The sequence below is a fragment of the Mycteria americana genome, chromosome Z (assembly GCF_035582795.1).
Source record: "Mycteria americana isolate JAX WOST 10 ecotype Jacksonville Zoo and Gardens chromosome Z, USCA_MyAme_1.0, whole genome shotgun sequence".
Lineage (NCBI taxonomy): Eukaryota > Metazoa > Chordata > Aves > Ciconiiformes > Ciconiidae > Mycteria > Mycteria americana.
Window position 1 is genome coordinate 49986943 of NC_134396.1, and position 19756 is coordinate 50006698.

The 19756-nt window shown below is 42.5% G+C and overlaps 1 protein-coding gene across 1 annotated transcript in view; it reads right to left on the reverse strand.

Annotated features, from left to right (window-relative positions):
- SHB (SH2 domain containing adaptor protein B) overlaps positions 1-19756 on the reverse strand; it is an 89059-nt gene that overhangs the window by 14728 nt on the left and 54575 nt on the right. The window contains exons 4-5 of the mRNA XM_075527248.1: positions 17112-17283; positions 12564-12683 (exon numbers count right to left, since the gene is read on the reverse strand). Coding sequence (XP_075383363.1) covers positions 12564-12683; positions 17112-17283 — 292 coding nt within the window. The remainder of the gene's footprint in view (positions 1-12563; positions 12684-17111; positions 17284-19756) is intronic.

The window sequence follows — 19756 nt, forward strand, 5'->3', positions numbered from 1 at the left end:
TTTTACACATTTTGCAGTGAGAGTGCTGGTAGTACAGTGCCAGAAACTTAATATTGGAGTTCACTACCTTTTTCCAGTCAACCCTCATCTATATAAACATACAAATCATCCACATTCACAGCAGATTTTGCTCTCAACACAGATTAAAGAATTTGCCAGCAGATGACAATTTTCTCCACACAAAACAAGGGGCAACTGTGAGTTCATTCCTGTGTACATGTGTGGGTTTGTGTAAATTCAACTTTTCCACAATATTTTCCCTAGATGTTATCTCTCTTTCACAGATACTTGAATATGTGTGCCCCTTTATTTCATGTGGTCACTCATGTGCGTGTACAGCTATTCTGCCTGCCCCTTACCTATCCCTATTACATTGAGATATATCTGTCAACTATCCCATTTATTGTAAGAGCCAGCTGGAGACTAACTGTCTTTTCTTATTTCATGGATCATGAGTCATCCATAACAACATCATATTTCTTCTGTTCCTGTTGCTGGTCTACTGCCTGATCCCAAGGAGGTAATCACCTCTCTGCCCGCATCCTCCTGTTCATAAAACATACCTGTGCCACTTCTGGCTTCTGGAGCTCTTCTGTTGTGCCTGTATGCTGGTTTTGGCTGGGATAGTGTGGAATAATTGCTGGAGGTGACTCAGAAATTAAACTTATATTCACACTATTAGGTAAGGCACAGCATTGAAGAAGCTTCCTGGGTGGGATGCGGCTGACATGCAAGGAATCCATTCCATGGAAGTTCCCTAGGCCTGCAACCTTAGATGTCAGTAACGCCAGGGGAACTTGGTGTGCTGACTCTAAGAAGTACTGCTCAGAGGGTGGAGCAGTGTGGAGATACCGCAGCCAGGCTCTGCAATTAAATGGGAACTCAAAGGTATTATGGAACTGATAAGCTGCATATTTGCTACCGTGGGCCAACAGCCTGTCATGTTTTTGACAAAATGCTGTCCTTTTGGTGAACCTTGCTCATTATAACATTATTATAATACCAAAACACATCTCCATTGCAAAAGCTACCCGCCTCCAAGGTGCAACCACATCTCACTGAGCTTGCGCTTTGAATTTTCCTAGCTTATACCTTTAAAAGCAAAGCGAGAAAACTTTACACCAATCCTAAACAAAGACATGTATGACTAGAGTCACTCAAGCTCCACCTGAAAGGTGGAGTATAAATAGTATAAAATATTGGTGGAGTATAAATAGTATAAAAAATAGGTGGACTATAAATAGTATAAAATAGCTCAAGAGACAGAGATGGTGAAAGACACCATCGTGTGCCACTCTGACCTCTGGGATCAGTCAACAGGCTGAGCCTCTCTTCCCCCCCATCGCGACACCTTTGGGTAAGATTCAAACACTTGGTTATACCAAGTGCCTCCCCGGGAAACTTAGAATCTCTCTAGAGTTGTTTTATTGTCTTTTAACGTGTTTGTAGCCGGCGGTGTTACTCATACTCTTGGTATTTGCACGTGCTTTGCAGACAGTGAATTTATCACCGGTAATCCAAAGAACCTGTGTGTCTGTTGCTCTAATAAACTGCACTCTTCATTAATCTAGCTGTGGTAGTTCTCATTGAACACGACCAGACTCTTTAAGTGTGGCCGTGATAGTTCATGCAACACGACTAGACTGGGGGGTGCATCACGTTATTTGTGAATCCGTAATCGTGAAGTTCAGTACACTGAACATGACCGGACTTACAACGTTGTCAAATTAACTCTGTCGCCTTAATCGACTTTGCAAAGCTGTTTCAGTGAAAGCCCTGAGAGGGCTCTGACAGGCAAGCGTTGACTCTGATGGGTGGCTACATATACAGTCCTTAGAAAACAAACTGTTGACCGAGTCTGAGACTAAGATTGGACTTAGCCACACCTAGAATCCTCTCTGAGAAAGAGTTTAGAAAGTAAGGAAGTCCTGTCTGAACCTCGTGACTCAACAGGAGGGTTCCCGCCCCAGCCACTCCTCAGACTCCCACGTGACAGTAACTTTTAACGCAACAGATAGTTAATTTTCTTCATAGTAGCTAGTAAGGGGCTATGTTTTGGATTTGTGCTGAAAACAGTGTTGGTAACACAGGGATGTTTCAGTTGTTGCTAAGTAGAGCTTATACTAAACCAAGGACTTTTCAGCTTCCCATGCTCTGCCAGGTGCACAAGAAGTTGGGAGGGGGCACAGCTGGGACAGCTGACCCAAAATGGCCAAAGAGCTGTTCCATACCATATGACATCATGCTCAGTATATAAAGCTGGGGAAGAAGAAGGAAGGGGGGACGTTTGGAGCGATGGCGTTTGTCTTCCCAAGTAACCATTACGTGTGATGGAGCCCTGCTTTCCTGGAGATGGCTGAACACGTGCCTGCCACTAGGAGGTAGTGAATGAATTCCTTGCTTTGCTTTGCTTGTGTGGGTGACTTTTGCTTTACCTATTAAACTGTCTTTATCTCAACCCATGAGTTTTCTTACTTTTACTCTTCTGATTCTCTCCCTCATCCCACCGCACCGGGTTGGGGGGGAAGGGGGAGGAGCGAGCGGCTGTGTGGTGCTTAGTTGCCAGCTGAAGTTAAACCACAACAGCCTGCCTACATATTATGATGGTAAAGATGCAAAAGCATCAGTCCAAGCACACAACAGAAACAGCAGGCTTCATCAGTTATTGCGGAGAGGGGGAGAGAGCAGACCCCACCCCGCAAAAAAACACCAAACAGGGGGCTTGCACTCACTAGTTTTCCCACCAGTGAGTTTAGTGTGTTCCCTACTCATGAATTGCTGTGAAAAACATACTGCACAAAACACTGCAAAACAACATAGTTGCTGTTATTAAACACAGCTTCTCAGGCCTGCCACACTTGTACCAGCTAAACCCATGTACAAAAAAATCAGGATGCCCAGCCTGATGGGAGGATGCAAGATACAGACAGCCAGTGCTTTTCAGAGCACATTAATTAACAAGTGAAAGGTGACTGCAGTCATTTGAAAGTATTTCATTAAGGCTTCTGCAGCCAGTCATAATTTTTAATCGATGTCTCTAAACAGTGAAGCAATCTCTCCTCAAATTTATTACACTTAAAGAAAGGAACAGCAGGACATCACACTTGATTAGATAACCAACAACAAATTCAAGAATCGCTTTAGGACTCTGGTTCAATACACTGTCAGAGCAAGCCTGGGTGGCTCATCGATGTAGCCTCACAGCTTAATCTTCAGCACTGCTTTCCCATGTTCAAAGCACAGTCACAGCAGAGACCCATATCCATTGCTTGAGGGCTCTGTTGCTGCCTAAATTTCCATTTCAACATAGCTGAATTGGGAAACAGGCCTTAAGGGAGTACCCAGAAGCAGCTCTAGTGTTCTAGAAGATTTTCTGAAGAAAATATGCAATCAAGCTGGACTCGGGGAGATGCAAATCTAGTATATATCCTAGTTGTCCTGTTGTAACATGAACCCCTTCAGTTTGGCTGGTGAACATTTGCCTTACACCAACAGGTTTTACTTAGTTTACTGTGCCCAGCTGCGGAGTAGTACTCCTTTCTCTCCTATACATCAGAGAGTCTTTCAGCCTCTCATGTGGAGGATCCTAGCTCAAGACAACTCCACCTGCTTTTACAAGTTCGACAGCATTCTTTTTTGGGGGAGTTGGTTTTCACACAACCAACATAGATACAGGTCTTAAGGTCCCATTCAGTCTGCCATGAGACCACACAGCTGATAGAGGACCCTTGGTGCTCTACCCTGGCAATTCCCCTACCTAATGAGTAGGGGGAATGTTCTTAGGAACAACATAGGAAGAAAAGCAAAAAGTCACAAGGAGATTCAACAGAGGTGGGGAAGCTGAGAGATGTTGTGGTTGAAATCCAGTAAGTCTTTTTATTTCAGATGTTCCTAGGAAGCCTTTGTTCTCCTCCCCTCTCTTGCTTCTGGCAAGGAATGCAGCCAAGGATGTGCTCTTGTGAATCACAGATAACTTACTCGAGGACATACAACAGCAGCAGTGGTCCCAAACCCCAGTCCCCTCCCTTTGGTTCCAACAAGCCAACAGAAGGAGCTATGTGCTTTAATGGAAATCAAACAGAACCCAAACCAGTTTGTCGCCAGCAAAGGGTTTTAGGACAACCTTGCTCCATAAGGTTTTCACAGCACTGTACAACAGCTCATGGGGAACACATTGCCTCTAGTATCCATTGCACCAGCACATGTCCTGGCACTGACAGAAAGCACCAAGCATGCAGGTGCAAGGGAAAGACAGGCTTCAAGTAGAGGGGGAACTGGAAATAGCTAAGGATAGTAGCCCTTCAATTCTATCAGAGAGTAAAAGCCCCTGCTGCTCTTATGCCTCTCCAGACTACTTAAGATCTGCTGTGTGGTACACAGTGCTGTCTGGCTAAGTAGCGTGGAGAGCCTGAGGATAGGCATGCTTGTGCCTACTATCATTTGGAGTGGATCAGGCTGCACAGCAGTTGATCTAGAGACCTTTAGGATCCCACGGGATAACAGGCAGCCTTGAGGCACTGCTGAGATCATTCTGGCATTTTAGTTCACAATGTCAGAGCTCAGTCACAGCCTGCCTATGTTAAGTCATTCTGTATGGTTTTTGAATCAATGTACTGAAGAGGTGGGATTCAATTATGAGATGAAGGCATAAGGGAAGTGTCCAAATATGCAAAGCCTGATGGGGTAGACTTAAGAGAGTAGCCATGGGGCACGCCTCACTGACTGTGATAAGTACCTGTTATGCCTGTGGACTTAGCAGCAAGCCAAACTGAGATTCACTGATCCATTCTGGGAGACAGAGCTATAGCTATAGCTAGCACTAAAGGTTCCAGTCCTTCCTGCAAAACATACCACCATGGGGCTGGCAATCAGGACACCCCTTAATTTTCAAGTTAAGAAAATTGCACCGACAAGAAGAGAGAATAAATAGTAAGGTGTGGAGAGTAACATGTTATCCAGCAAGCAGCTTATGCAGAAAAAAATCAAATAGAAGTTACTGTAATTGTACCAGAAGCATGGACACTCACACAACTTTTGGAAAACAGGGGCAGTATACCTCTAATCAAAAGTCCTCTAAGAAACAGATATCAAACACCTGGCAGCCACTCCCACAGGACACAACGACTAGAACAGAATCACATTTTGTGGGGCTTGAGGCCATTGCCCATATTCCCTACAACCTCTTATCATCAGCTTAAATTTGCATAGCAATGAATTTGGTGAAAGCATGTCAACAAACCGTTAAAACCACAGTCAGCTTCAAAGCCATATTAGCATATGCCTGCAGTCTCTAACATGAGTGTCACAGAGTGCTTCCTGAGACGTCATTCCATGGAAACACAGGCCATACAGTCTGTGCTAAGCAGGGACACTGTACAGACCATATCAGAGCAGGACATAGGACAAGGACCTAGGGCAAGTTTCAGCAGAAGCAAGAAGCAGAGTGCAACAAGTATGGACATTCAGGAATTACTTACAGAGAAGAGCTGCTCATTTTTTCCACTGTAGCATCTACCAACTCCAGAGCTAGGACTCAAGAACCATATCCTAATGCAGTTATTGTAGGTTAATGAAACAACTGACAAGGTTGCAAGTTTATAGCAAGAGTAAATTACATGTGGCTGGTCAGACTTAATTTTGCACTACAGCTTTATTAACAAGTATCCCCCATAAATACCATGTGTCTTTATAGTGTGCTACCAGATGCTCTGCTTTTCATTTCACACATCATAAATGCACCAGTAAAATAAAATAGAAGTTTGATGCTAAAAGGGTCTGTTCCGAACATCATTTGACTATGCACATTCAACAGCAACATTCAAAAGCCTCCATTGTTTGTAGGTATCTCACACCTACAGAAGACCTCACGTACCCCCAAGCCTACCTGTTAAAGGGAAAAGTGATGCCAATCCTGATGCCATGTTGCAAGGGGGGCACTGCATTGGTATGGCAACACATGGTCAGGTTATTTGCAGCAACTGTAGGGCAAATACATTATCACAAAGAGTCTCTTATTCAGTCGGCATTATCAAAACCACTGCAATGAGGCACTTACACACAACCCAACCATGCTCATACCAGTAGCCCAATGCCTGCAGCTCCTTCACAATTTTTTTAAAAGCAAAGTCCTAGTGATCATAATGGAAATTAACTGCCTGCCAGTGACATCAGTCAGCAACTAAAGTCTACAACTGAATGTTTCAGGGGCTCTTTTCTGTAAACAGAAGTAATTTCACTTCCAGCAGTGGGATCACCACCATGAACTAGGCTATATACATCCTCGGTACAACCTGAGGAGGGGATGGCTGGTTGCGACTGTGTCTGTGGTTAACTCTGCCCACTACTGCATGCACACCTTGTTTGACCACTTCTATACAAGCCATACATCTGTCCTGGTGAAAATGGGAGGTGAAACAGAGTGTCTTATATAAATGTCACTGAAGGGTGAAGAACTGGGAAGGGTACAAAGTCACCTGAATACTGGCTGCACCACTGGTAGACTTCTTAGCCTGTTCACTGAAGTGAACAAAACTGTGAAAGAACACAGAGGCTTGAAATCTCTCCTACCATCACACTTAAGCTAGTCCATTGGGACACAAAGTACATCAGGAATAGAATCATAGAATAGTTTGGGTTGGAAGGGACCTTTAAAGGCCATCTAGTCCAACCCCCCTGCAATGAGCAGGGAACCTTCAACTAGATCAGGTTGCTCAGAGCCCTATCCAACCTGACCTTGAATGTTTCCAGGGATGGGGCATCTACCATCTCTCTGGGCACGCTGTTCCAGTGTTTCAACACCCTCAATGTAAAAAATTTCTTCCTTATATCTAGTCTGAATCTACCCTCTTTTAGTTTAAAACCACTAGCCCTTGTCCTATTGCAATGGGCCCTACTAAAAAGTCTCTCCCCATCTTCCTTATAAGCCCCCTTTAAGTACTGAAAGGCTGGAAAATAAGGTCTCCCCTGAGCCTTCTTTTCTCCAGGCTGAACAACCACAACACTCCCAGCTTTTCTTCATAGGAGAGGTTTTCCAGCCCTCTGATCATTTTTGTGGCCATCCTCTGGACCTGTTCCAACAGCTCCATGTCTTTCCTGTACTGAGGTCTCCAGAGCTGGATGCAGTAACCCAGGTGGGGGTCTCACCAGAGCGGAGTAGAGGGGCAGAATCACTTCCCTTGACCTGTCGGCCATGCTTCTTTTGACGCAGCCCAGGATGTGGTTGGCTTTCTGGGCTGCAAGCACACATTGCCAGCTTATGTCCAGCTTTTCATCCACGAGGCTCATGTCCAGCTTTTCATCCACCAGTCGTTCTCCGCAGGGCTGCTCTCAATCCCCTCATCGCCCAGCCTGTATTGATATTGGGGGTTGCCCTGACTCAGGTGCAGGACCTTGCACTTGGCCTTGTTGAACCTCATGAGGTTCACACGGGCCCACTTCTTGAGCTTGTCCAGGTCCCTCTGGATGGCATCCCATCCCTCAGATGTGTCAACTGCACCACTCAGCTTGGTGTCATCTGCAAACTTGCTGAGGGTGCACTCGATCTCACTGGCTATGTCAGTGACGAAGATATTAAACGGTACTGGTCCCAGTGCAGACCCCTGAGGGACACACTCATCACTGATCTCCATCTGGACATTGAGCCGTTGACCACTACTCTCTGGATGCAACCTTCCAGCCAATTCCTTATCCACTGAACAGTCCATCCATCAAATCCATATCTCTCCAATTTAGAGAAGGATGTTGTGGGGGATTGTGTCAAAGGCCTTACAGAAGTCTAGATAGATGACATCCATAGCTCTTCCCTTGTCCACTGATGTAGTCACTCCATGATAGAAGGCCAGTAGGTTGGTCAGGCAAGACTTGCCCTTGGTGAAGCCATGCTAGCTGTCTCGAATCACCTCCCTGTCCTCCATGTGCCTTAGCATAGCTTCAAGGAGGATCTGTTCCATGATCTTCCCAGGCACAGAGGTGAGGCTTACAGGTCAGTAGTCCCCAGGGTCCTCCTTTCTACCCTTTTTAAAAATGAGTGCAATGTTTCCCTTTTTCCCCATCACTGGGGACTTTACCTGACTGCCATGACTTTTCAAATATCATGGAGAGTGGCTTTGCAACTACATCAGCCAATACCCTCAGGACTCTGGGACGCATCTTGTCAGGTACCATAGACTTAGTACGTTCAGATTCCTCAGGTGGTCACAAACCTGATCATCTCTTACAGTGGGAGGGGCTTTGCTCCCCTAGTCCCTGCCTTGAGGTCTGGGGGAGTCTGGGCAGTTTCCCAGGGGGTCCTATTGACTAACTCCTTGAACAACTGGAATTTTGCTTTCTTAAAATTCAGGGTCCTGACTTTACTCTTCACCTGACCCATATCCCTCAGGAGTATTACCTGGCTTAAGAAGTTATCCTCATTCTCCAGGAGTCCTGGATTGCCTACAGCTTAGCATGCTACTTTTCCAGCAAATGTCAGGGTGGTTGAAGTCCCCCAGCAGGAGGAGAGGCTGCGAGCGCAATGCCTCCTGTAGCTGGAGTAAGAAGGCTTCGTCAATAGGCTCTCCTTGATCAAGTAACCTGTAGTAAACACCAACCACAAGGTTCCCTTTGTTGCCTAGGTCTCTAATTCTTACCCATAAGCTTTCAACCCGCTTGTGGCTATTGTTCAGAGACAGCTCTTCACACTCTATCCATTTCTTGATGTAGAGGGCAACCCCTTTGCCCCTCCTTCCTTGCCTGTCCCTTCTGAACAGCCTGTAGCCATCGATAGCTGCACTCCAGTTACGGGATTCATCCCACCAAGTTTCAGTAATGGCACTAGGTCGTAGCTTTCTAGCAGCATGGTGGCTTTCAACTCCTCCTGTTTGTTGCCCATGCTGCGTGCATTGGTGTAGAGGCGCTTCCGCTGGGCTGTTGGCCTTGTCACCTTCTTAGAGGAACACACTTTAATTCCTTTGAGTTATTCCACCGGTGTTCCCCTGTTGGCTCCTATTACCTCAGGCACCCCTGGCTCATCTCTGTAAGCCACCAAGTGTGCTCCAGTGTACCCAGCACATCTCAGAGCAACAGGCTGAGGGCCCTCGCTAGCACCCTGTCCCTCTAACGTTGGCATGTCGTCCCACAGCTTGTCACACGTGAGCCTGATATTATCACCATCCCCCTTCAAGTCAATAAGCCCTGCTAGCTCATGAGCAAAGATCCTCTTCCCCCTTTGAGAAAGGTGAATCCCATCTGACACCAACAGGCATGGTGCTGTGTAGAGCAGCCCATTATTGAAAAACTCGAAACTGTGGTGGTGACAGCAGCCACAGAGCCATGTATTAATAGACTGTGTCCATCTGTTTCTTCTGATGTCGCTGCCCAAAACTGGAAGGATAGAGGAAAAAATTACCTGTGCTCCAGATTGCCTTACCAACTGTCCCAAGACCCTGAAGGCTCTTTTGATTGCCCTTGGGCTACGCATTATGGCTTCATTGCTGCCCACATGGAACAGTAATAATGAGTGATAGTCCAAGGGCTATAGACGAGGCAAAAAAACATCAGGCAAAAAGTAATGTGCCTTATTATCCACATCATCCATTGACTGACCTTCCACATCCAGAGCCTTATACCTGTTGTACAGAGGCACCTGGGAAGACGAGGTAGGAAAGGAGGAAGTTCGCCTGCCGCCCCAAGCATGGACTTGCCTCCATTCACTCCTTTCCTTTAAGCTACTGCCTTCTGCCTAGTGGGGGGAGGATACAGGATCCCCTTGATCTTGTTTTTTTTCTGATGGCTGTTTCTGTTTCTGTCTCAGGGACGGCAGAGCACAGTTCCACCAGTCTATCTCTTCTCAGACTCCCCGATGCTCTTTAACCTTTCTACTTCCTCTTATAGCTCTGCCACCAGGCTGAGCAGATCATCCACTTGGTCACACCTCAGGCAGCTGTTCTCACTACTGCCATCCATTACTAGTGAAAGGCTCTGGCACACCCTGCATTCACATTTCAACAAAAGATGAAGGAAGCAGGAGGTCCTGCAAGTCAAACAGTAACAAGGATGTAAGATTGTACAGCAATGAAATGAATGAAGGGATTTCTGTCTGACCTCAAGGTAAACATGCATAGGTGCAAAATAACCTCAACACAGACTGATCAGATGACTCTAGGTAAGAGAATCAGAACACAAAATAGTATCATGTGTTTGGCACTTTGAAGGGCTAGCTTCCCACACCTAAAAGTAGTCATAAACCAGGCTGATTGTGAGGAAATGTTTCAACCAAGGACCGTGAGTCAAACTTGAGAACTGTCCAATAACTTAACTGTTTGAGCTTAAGGAACAAGAGCTCCACAATTACCAAAACTCTTCAAAACCTTACTTTGACCAGAAAACCATCTTCATTAAGGTTAGAAAACAACAATAAATTCAATACCCTACATAGGGGGAGAAAGGGAAGAGAGCCTTATGGCAGGGAGTAAAAATCAGATGTAAACAACAGTATCAAACATAACTTTGTCAGTAGTTTGCAGATGATAATGGTCAGTGAGATGGCAAATAAAATAGAAGCAGGTTTCTAGCAAAGGAAGCCAGTTTGCATGATAACTTTAGTGTGGTTAAATGACAGGATCCTTTATTCAGCCAAAGGCTTTGAGAGAAAACTCTGATTGCATTTGCAGGATGTCAGGAGAGCTCCTTGAAAAAAAGAAAATTGATCACTTGCTATTGGACAGGATGTGAATTCTAACTGCAATACCATGGGCTTAAGAGGCTTATGTGAGCTTTGGAGGGGCCATAGGAGAAAAATCATCATCACAGGGAGCTGGTATACAGAATTAATAGACTGCATCAAAAGGCCAGAGTCAGCACTAGTTTTGACAAACGTATGGCAGAAGAGCTGAAGAGTACTGAAAGAATTTTATGCTACACAAAACACAGATTGGAGGAGGTTAGTCATTTAGCTACCTTACCACAGAGCAAGTTAGGGGAGACTTAAAATAAGTACCACCAGGAAATATGATTTAGAAAACTTTGGAATACAACACACAAAGGGAATACAACACGCAAAAGGACACTAAGGGTCTGCATCTAGATGTCCAAAGTTGCAAAATATAAATTTAACTGTCACTTTTTTCTCTTGAAGTTGTGCTCTGGTTAAATAACAAAAATCATTGTGCTGATGCAAGAATTAAGTTAAATACTTACAAACAAAAGTCGTATTCCGAGATTTACAAGAATTTAAGGGAAAATTTAAGCCTACATATATCTGAAGCATATGCCACTAACGCTTCAATGTTTGAAAATATCTACAGGACTGCTATATCAGAGAATACACAGATCAAATGATAAAAGGGACAAGAGAAGCTGAACCTCATTTCTAAAGCAGGTGTGTTCCAGTTCAAGGCACAGAGAGATCCCAACAATAATAGCAAAGGAATCAAGATTTAAAAAATAGTCCTACAAAATATTTTTCTTAAGCCCTAGAATAGAATCTTAAAACTAGGTTAACAGATGCACTTCTACTCAACCCAAAGATGGGATATAAAACTAATCTGACATTTACTGTTTAGACCATCAGACTAAACCAGGGTAGAGTAGATGTGGCCTTTTATTTGTAGTGAACCTAAGAATGTAAAAAGGATCGGGTTTGGTGCTGTCTATGAAAGTGTTCCCTTGTTACCATCAAGTATTACCATCATCCCAGCAGTAAAATGTGTCTCCAGAACAGACCTATGAAGAAACCATGTAAAAGTCAAACTGTCAGCAGTAATGCTAGTAAAAAAGGCAAGTAGGCCTGTGTCCCAGACCTACTTGGAAGGGTAGGTTCCACATCAGACCCTACCCTGTAAGAAGGAAAGAAGGGAAACAATTCGCTTTGCACTTTTACAGCCCATACCAAGGTCAAGGAGCTTCTTGTTCTCCTGCATGGAAAACCTGGAAACTTTTTCTCTACTGGAAATACAAGTGAGCTTATGTCCCTGCCCGTGGCAGGAGGGTTGGACTAGATGATCTTTGAAGGTCCCTTCCAACCCAAACCATTCTATGATTCTGTTCTATGATATGTTGAAGACGACATCTGTAACGTACCCTAAGGTACGATCAGCCTAAGGTAGGTGAGGCAAGTTCAAAGCAGCACTGAGACTGGAACAATGTTCATTTCCTAATTCTGTAGATCTTTCACCCTTGATCCTGGGCTTTTTACTTTCAAGAATTGTAGCAATACTGTAAAGCTCTACCACAGTAAATCACATGAAGCCTTCCTTCCATGTATGAAGCAATAGGAATAAAATCCCCAAACAATACAGTTCAGCCTGAAGCAGAAGCAGCAGGACCATTTCAAATCAGAACCAGAAAAAAAAAAAGCAAGTTCATTTATTTAAATGGGCACCAAATGAAGACTAAGAATCGCTTAACATCCCCAAATTGCAAGATCCTAATTCAGTGACTGTCGCTATACATCATGCAGACTGACAGTCTCAAACTCTCTGGGTGCCCTGCTGAGCTGAACCAGTGCAGCAACACATTTATCTCTTGTTGTACCAGAGAAGTTAATGCTTATAAATTACATTTATTATGTTTTACTGACAAGTACTTACTTCAGTGAAAGAGAATAGTCATGCTTGCTTGTTTGACTATTTCTTACAAGGTAGCTGCACTCTTTACATAAACGTAACAGGTTTTCTGCATCTGTTCGACTGATTGCTCCATGATACCATCTAGGAAAAAACAGAGAGATTAACATACACACATATTCCAACTCATACTCCTTTCACTACTTCGTTTCTTTAAGGTATGAATAATGGTTAATATCACGTGGATATCTTTAAGATCTAACATATTGTGGATAAAAAGCACATTGCTTGCTTAAGATATTCTGAAGTTAACTTTACAACTTGTGGAGGCCTGTAGTTCCTGTCAGCTGAAAGAAAAAACTTAGATCAGGAGAGCATGCAACAGGATTAGTGTACATATTTACGTAAGAAATTTCCACTCAGAGCAACACATTATAGTCTCTATCTTGCAAGCAGTAGATCCACAATATACACATTTACTCTATTTCATCCCTGTGATATATCACTATTTCAACTAATATACAGAAGAACAAAAAGAAAACAAACAAAAGCAAACAAAAAGAAAATCACATCTGAAGAATATGAACAGTTAATAGTGGAAAAGATTTGCTAAAATAAATCCTTGAGAAAGGAGAAAAGTGATAATATGTGAAAGACAAAGACACTTGTTCTAAACACAGCTCAAACAACTCAAGAGTGCTTTAAATAAATCTCTGGTGGATCTGTGGAGTGGGTGTGATCAATTCAGGGAAGAAAGAAAATGGGGAGAGGAGCAGTGGGGTCCTTCACTAAACTGACCACTGCAAACAAAGAACCTCCTCAGCACATGCTGCTCTGTATCAGCAATTAATATCTCACAGTCCAGTATTAAGTGCTTTGACCCTTCCCCCAAGTTTCCCGAGCAATGTAATGTGCCTGGCCCTGCACTGGGTCAACTGCATCTCTGAGGAAGATCTCTCCCCTCCTGCAATTGCCAGATGCACTTTGAAGCAGGATGTGACACTACCACGCCTGCCTAAGCAGGATAATGCATACATCAGAAGTCCTCTCTGTCTGTTATCACCAGGAACTGGCATTGGCCTTGTGCAAAAAAGTTTTCTTCCATTTTTTCTAATTTTCTCTGCTGAACTTACTCTAAGGGAGATGTTCCATCTAAAAGGTAAGTGAATAAAGACCAGAGAGATCTCTTTGACAGAAGTCATGCTCTTAACTACCTTGTGCTGATGTCAGCTCCATTGTGAAATCTGATGAATGTGCTAAACAAAGGTTGGTGCTCAAATTAAAAATTCATCGTAAGCATGGTTAAAACCAAATCCTGCATTAGAGAAAGCTAAAAAGAGGGTTATACTATTGTATATTCAAGACAGACTAGAAAGAGAGGCCCTGACAGCTCCATCACTTCACAAATAAAATTGAGGCACAGATGTGAATGTTTTCAGGCAGTGTTCTGCCTATCCCCCCATTAGATATTTAGTGCTGAAGGATATTTCTCAACAAGCAATTTAAAGACTAGGTTGACTTCTGAGTGTAAGGGAAGAATATTAACACTGTTAACCCAAAAATGGATTTGGGAGAATCTAAAAATTATTCCTATTCACTATTTTTTTTTTCTTTTCTCCCCAAAGGGCCAAATAAAACCAAAATAAAATATGACCTAGCCAAAACCAGGGAGATACACTGGACTCTGATATTCAGAGGGAAGTATTTCATGTATTCTTCAGATCTGGTGCTCCACAGTTGGCAGAGGTGTTCATGTGAAAAGAATGCAGGGCTGGTTCCAGGAAGTAAAACCTGCTTTTAAAAGAGTTGGAAGAAAAAACAGTGCAGTATGAAGACAACTCCTGATAGGAGAACATCTGATTCAGAGGTGACGCCTGGAAGCTGTTTTGGCTACAGCTAAGAATAAACAGCAATATCCAGAAGTGTAATTGCTTGTGAATTATATGCCCATGTAAATGGCACACTCAGATTGCTCCTCTTCCAGCTAGCTAGAGAGATAAGCAAGCATAGTGCTATAATCAGCTTAAAGTTCCTGAATTTGCTGTTTCAACTGTATTGGGGCTGTTTGCCCTGGGTGTGTCTATTTTTTAAATGTCAACATATAGGCATCTGTGCAGAAAGGTCAAAGATTCAAATGTCAATGATGTGATCACAGAATAGTGAAATGACAACTTGTGAAAGATACCAATGCAAAAGCATGGGACATAAACACCTGAAGACATGCATTTCTTCTAAGATATTCTGCAAAACATAGGCACACAATACAAACCTGAAAGCAAAATTCAAACATGATCACACACTTTGACCTTTATCAGGATCTCCTCCCAGGATTGAAAGCATCCTGACTGTGGTTTATAGAACATTTTTGCTGATGTCCCTTACTTTCTCAATGGTCAGGTTTCAGCCACTAAGTGACCACAGCTTCACTGAAGACAGGACAGCTGCATCAATTATACAGTAAGTATAATCAGTTTTTACAGCTCATATAATGCACAACACTAATCTGTTTCTGAACTGGTCAGAGTAAAACAGGAAGTCATCAAATCTTGTATGTAGGGCTGGGAGGGATTCGCTTTCAATAAGACAATGGAAACAGCAGAACACACTTTCTTCTTTTCACTGTTATTGAGGAAATGCAACAAATTCATTCAATTCCCGTGGGTCCATGAGTTGCCAAGTTCATAGTTACAGATTCCTTAATCACAAGCAACTAGAAGCATTTTCCTGATATATTATCACACCTTGGTATTTCTGCCTGTTTGGGAAACTTCCTAACCTACCTATTAGAAATCCACTTGTCAATTTGCATGCTTTGTCAATTTGCATCCCTCTAGACCTTGTACTCCTCTTTACAAAAACAGTCCTTTTTTTGTAGAGAAAGATGGAATGGCTTGGCATGTGCTGTGGAGAGGTCTCAAGCTACTAAAACTTGAGTAGTTTGAATGATTATGAATAATCTAAGTTACAATAAATCTAAACTCTTTCCTTTTTCTGCCACATCATCGTTAACTGTGCATTCATTTCAGGTTTGATCCTGCATAATGAAGAATCAAAAAGAATCTCATGTGATTAACACTTGAATAATTAAAGGAAGCAAAACTAGCTCTGCAGTTTTCAGTTGTTATTGTCAATTGCAGTTATATATACCTGCAGTTATACTAAAAGAGAGAACTACACAACAATATATCTATGAGTCAAAAATTAATTAACAGATGCTCAGCTTCCTGAAGTATTTTAAATGTATTTTTGGGGCGGTATGGTGGTCTGGAAGTACCCAAATCTGAGGACCAAATTTTACCATCAAATTTATAGCCTTTTAGTCATTTACCTGGCAGTATCAGTGAGTGATTTCACAATAGTGGTTGCTGCTTCCTCTGTTGGAGATAAGTCTACAATTTGTCAATGAGCAGATGGTTCAAAGGCTGAGGTTGATTACATGGAATATGACACCATGCGGATTATATTATTCTCTGTTTCAAGCTTAAGTTTCCAAATATTGCACATAAAAATAGAATGTCAAAGGAAAAGGAATTTCTGGAATGACCTTCTCTCAGATGCAATCGACAGAGGCAATTCTCTCCTGCTGAGGGTATGAAGCGCAAAAAGATTGCTAGTCCTCCCAATACTGCTACTATTCAGGAACAAAGTATCCTCACAAAGAGCACACTCTCATCCACGCTAAATTATGCCCTCCCTCTCCTGTGAAAATAAATTCTGCATCTAACTTAGAATGACAGTGTTTGGAGTGGGACTGCCTTCAGGGATTCAAGATGCAGCTTCCTCACTTTACTGTGTGAATCCATTGGATTTCTCAGTGCGCACAAATATCAGTCTAACCTGTGTAAATTGCTCCACAAGAAGATTTTTCTTTCTTTGTGTAACAGGGGATTCTGGCCCCTTCTAGAGGCTGCACCTTTGGTATGATAGAGGACAGTGGGTCATTCCATCACACATGCCAGTCTGACCAAATGGTTCAAGGAAGGGTAACAATGAGGCAGGACAGAGGCCACCCTTGTGGATACCAGACATTCACTCCAGGGAATTCCCCCTGAACTTGAGTCTGGAGCTGACAAAACTGCCTCTAAATACCACCCTCAAGTTTGACACCACCAGAGTAAAAATAACAGTCTCTTTTCCGAAACCTTTGTAAATGATCTTATCAGTCTCTTCCTGCAGCAGTATTATAGCCAGATGCAAGGCACATCTGAGGTACTAGAAACATGCTGTGCAGCCACAAAGATATGGAATTTGTGCAACTTTAAAGCACAATTTGTATATATGTGATATACACCTGTTTTCCCTAATGCAAGGTAATCAACATTATTGAAAGTGGAATAACTGCACATACTTGGCAGATAAAAATCACTGTTCCTGAGACGAGTTTCCTGTTTAACTCTATTTTGTCCCCCACAAAAGTTACTTCCACTTTCCAGGATTAATAAGAATAGTATTTTGTGAGCCCTAACACAGGGGATGCTGATGAGGGGGAGCTGGACAGCAGGATCTGGGACACCTGCTGCTCCTGTAAGTGGGGAGGGAAAGAGCTAGAGAGCAATTACTGTGCTTACTTACATCTGCTTTTCCAGTTGAATAGTTGGATCTATTCTCTCTCCCAGGATCCCACAAAATTCTGGACTGCCATGTTTGATGGGTTTAAAGCCTCCTCCAGGTGCTCTTAACTGCCTGCGCTGGTCATTTGAGGGAGAAGGAGATGCTTGCCGTTTCTCACATCCATTAAATTGGGCTGCAAGATACACAATAATTACCTCTCCAGGCAAGGTTAACAAGGACCAAAATAGTTGTAGCACTTAGAGAGGTTTCACGCTTCCCAGGGAGAATAAACATGCATCCACTAGCATTAAGATGTAGTGGTTTATCTACAAGGTTATATGCATCATGTAAAGGTCTTCTAACTATGCAAAATACAGTTCTAAAACTCTCGTGCTTTTCCAGTAACAAAATCCACATTCTTTTAACCTTGTTACAATAACTAGTGCTTATCCCTCTTCCCCAAGAGATGATACTGTTAAACAAGTAACAAAGATAGGCTTTCAGTCACCCGCCATAATTACAGTAACAAACAAGTGAGAACATCAAGAATCCCGCTTGCCTCAGTTTATGTGGAATCATCCTAAAAGTGATGTGGGTGCAAATCCAGACAGTTAACACTCATCCACAACAGACATACTGGCAAGCAGCAATGAATTAAAAGTGTATTCACTTATTGTCCTGGTTTCAGCTGGGATAGAGTTAATTTTCTTCCTAGTAGCTAATATAGTGCTGTGTTTTGGATTTAGTATGACAATAATATTGATAACACACTGATGTTTTAGTTGTTGCTAAGTAGTGCTTACACTAGTCAAGGACTTTTCAGCTTTCCCATGCTCTGCCAGGTGCACAAGAAGGTGGGAGGGGGCACAGCCAGGATAGTTGATCCAAACTGACCAAAGGCCTATTCCATACCATATGATGTCATGCTCAGTATATAAACGGGGGGAGTTGTCTGGGGGCAGGGATTGCTGCTCAGAGACTGGCTGGGCGTTGGTTGGCAGGTAGTGAGTAGTTGCATCACTTGGGTTTTTTTTTACACACACCCCCCCCCCATTTTGTTCTTCTCTCTCTCTGTCTATTTTCCTTTTCTTTATTATTATTATTATTATTATTATTATTATTATTATTATTATTATTATTATTATTATTATCATCATCATTACATTGTTCTTATCTCAGCCCACAAGTTTTCTCACTTTTACCCTTCCGATTCTCTCCCCCATCCCACCGTGGGGGGCAGGGTGAGCGAGTGGCTGTGTGGTGCTTAGTTGCCAACTGGGGTTAAACCACGATACTTATACAATGCTGGCACAAAGCTTTTGTCTTGAAACACTAGGGTACAAAGTGATGAAAAGGGAAAATGGCATTTGTTAGTTTCTCTCACAAACTATATTATTCCAAGAAAAGCAATATGACTTATTTTGCAAAGCTGTAATTTCTTAGAGTACTGAAACATCTGTAGCAAAGCACATACTAATGATGTCAGCATCCTCATTCTAGACTTACTACACTTACACTTACAGATTCTATGTATCTATAATTTCAAAAAATTAAAGGACAGAATATTGACAGAAACAGGACAGAAATATTGACAGAAAAGGAGCTACCCACACCATCTTCCTGACTCTCACTGCCCTCTATGGTTTGCTTTTCATCAAAAACTAGCACTCCCAGCTGCAGGTGGGTTATTGTTTTAAGGTCGTCTAGCAGGGAGCAGGCAGAAAAAACTTCAGTGTATCAGGAGGCAAACATCACAATGCACATAAACATGCACAGTGCACATAAACATGCACAGTGCAATCAGCTCCTCTCTGAGTTTCAACAGCAGTATCAGATAAAATGTTGCAAGGACAAATTAAAGGGAGTCCCTACAACAGCATGTTGTAGATCTCATGCATTTAGAACTCAACTTATTATAACACACAGCCAGTTAGGCATGTGGCTGGTAGTACCTATTGTTTAAAAGCAATGCTGTACAACAGGAAGACAGCTGTAATGTTCAAAAAGGTAATGCACACAGAATAGAGATGTGTTTGACATGGAAAATGTTTTGGACCATTGTTTTTGTTGTTGTTGTTATTTTTATATGCTTTCCTCATGGGGCTTAGGACAATTCCAAATTCCCCCTCTACTCAGAGAAAGTATGCACAAATTATTGCAAAAATTGGGCAAATGTATTAAATCATATTCTGAAGTATGCATGCCAGAAATATGCTGGTTATTTCTTAAAATGGAAACTCAGATTTAACCTCATTACTGGATAATGAAAGCTGATTAGCATAACAAGCAGAAACACTGCATGTGTGTACTTGCCAGTGACATATATGAACAGCACTATTATTTCAATGGCAAGAAAAACACTTGGATGCAATTTGGGAACTCTGTGAATACTCGTGAACTTAATGTCAGCTTCTGACCAAGCAACATCTTTCAGACATCAAAAAATTCAGTTAACAAAACAAACATGAAACTTAGTTTTGATCGTAAACAGCAATATCTTTACAACACGATGGTTAGAAGTAGGATCTGTTCTCCAAAAATAGCACAGACAAAGTTAAATTTCAGATGCTTTTGAATGTTTTCTCAGTCTAAAAATCTCAGACATGTCTCTGGACTCCTGCCTTACTACTTTTTTTTTGTGAATTAAATCAGCAGGAAGAAGCAGT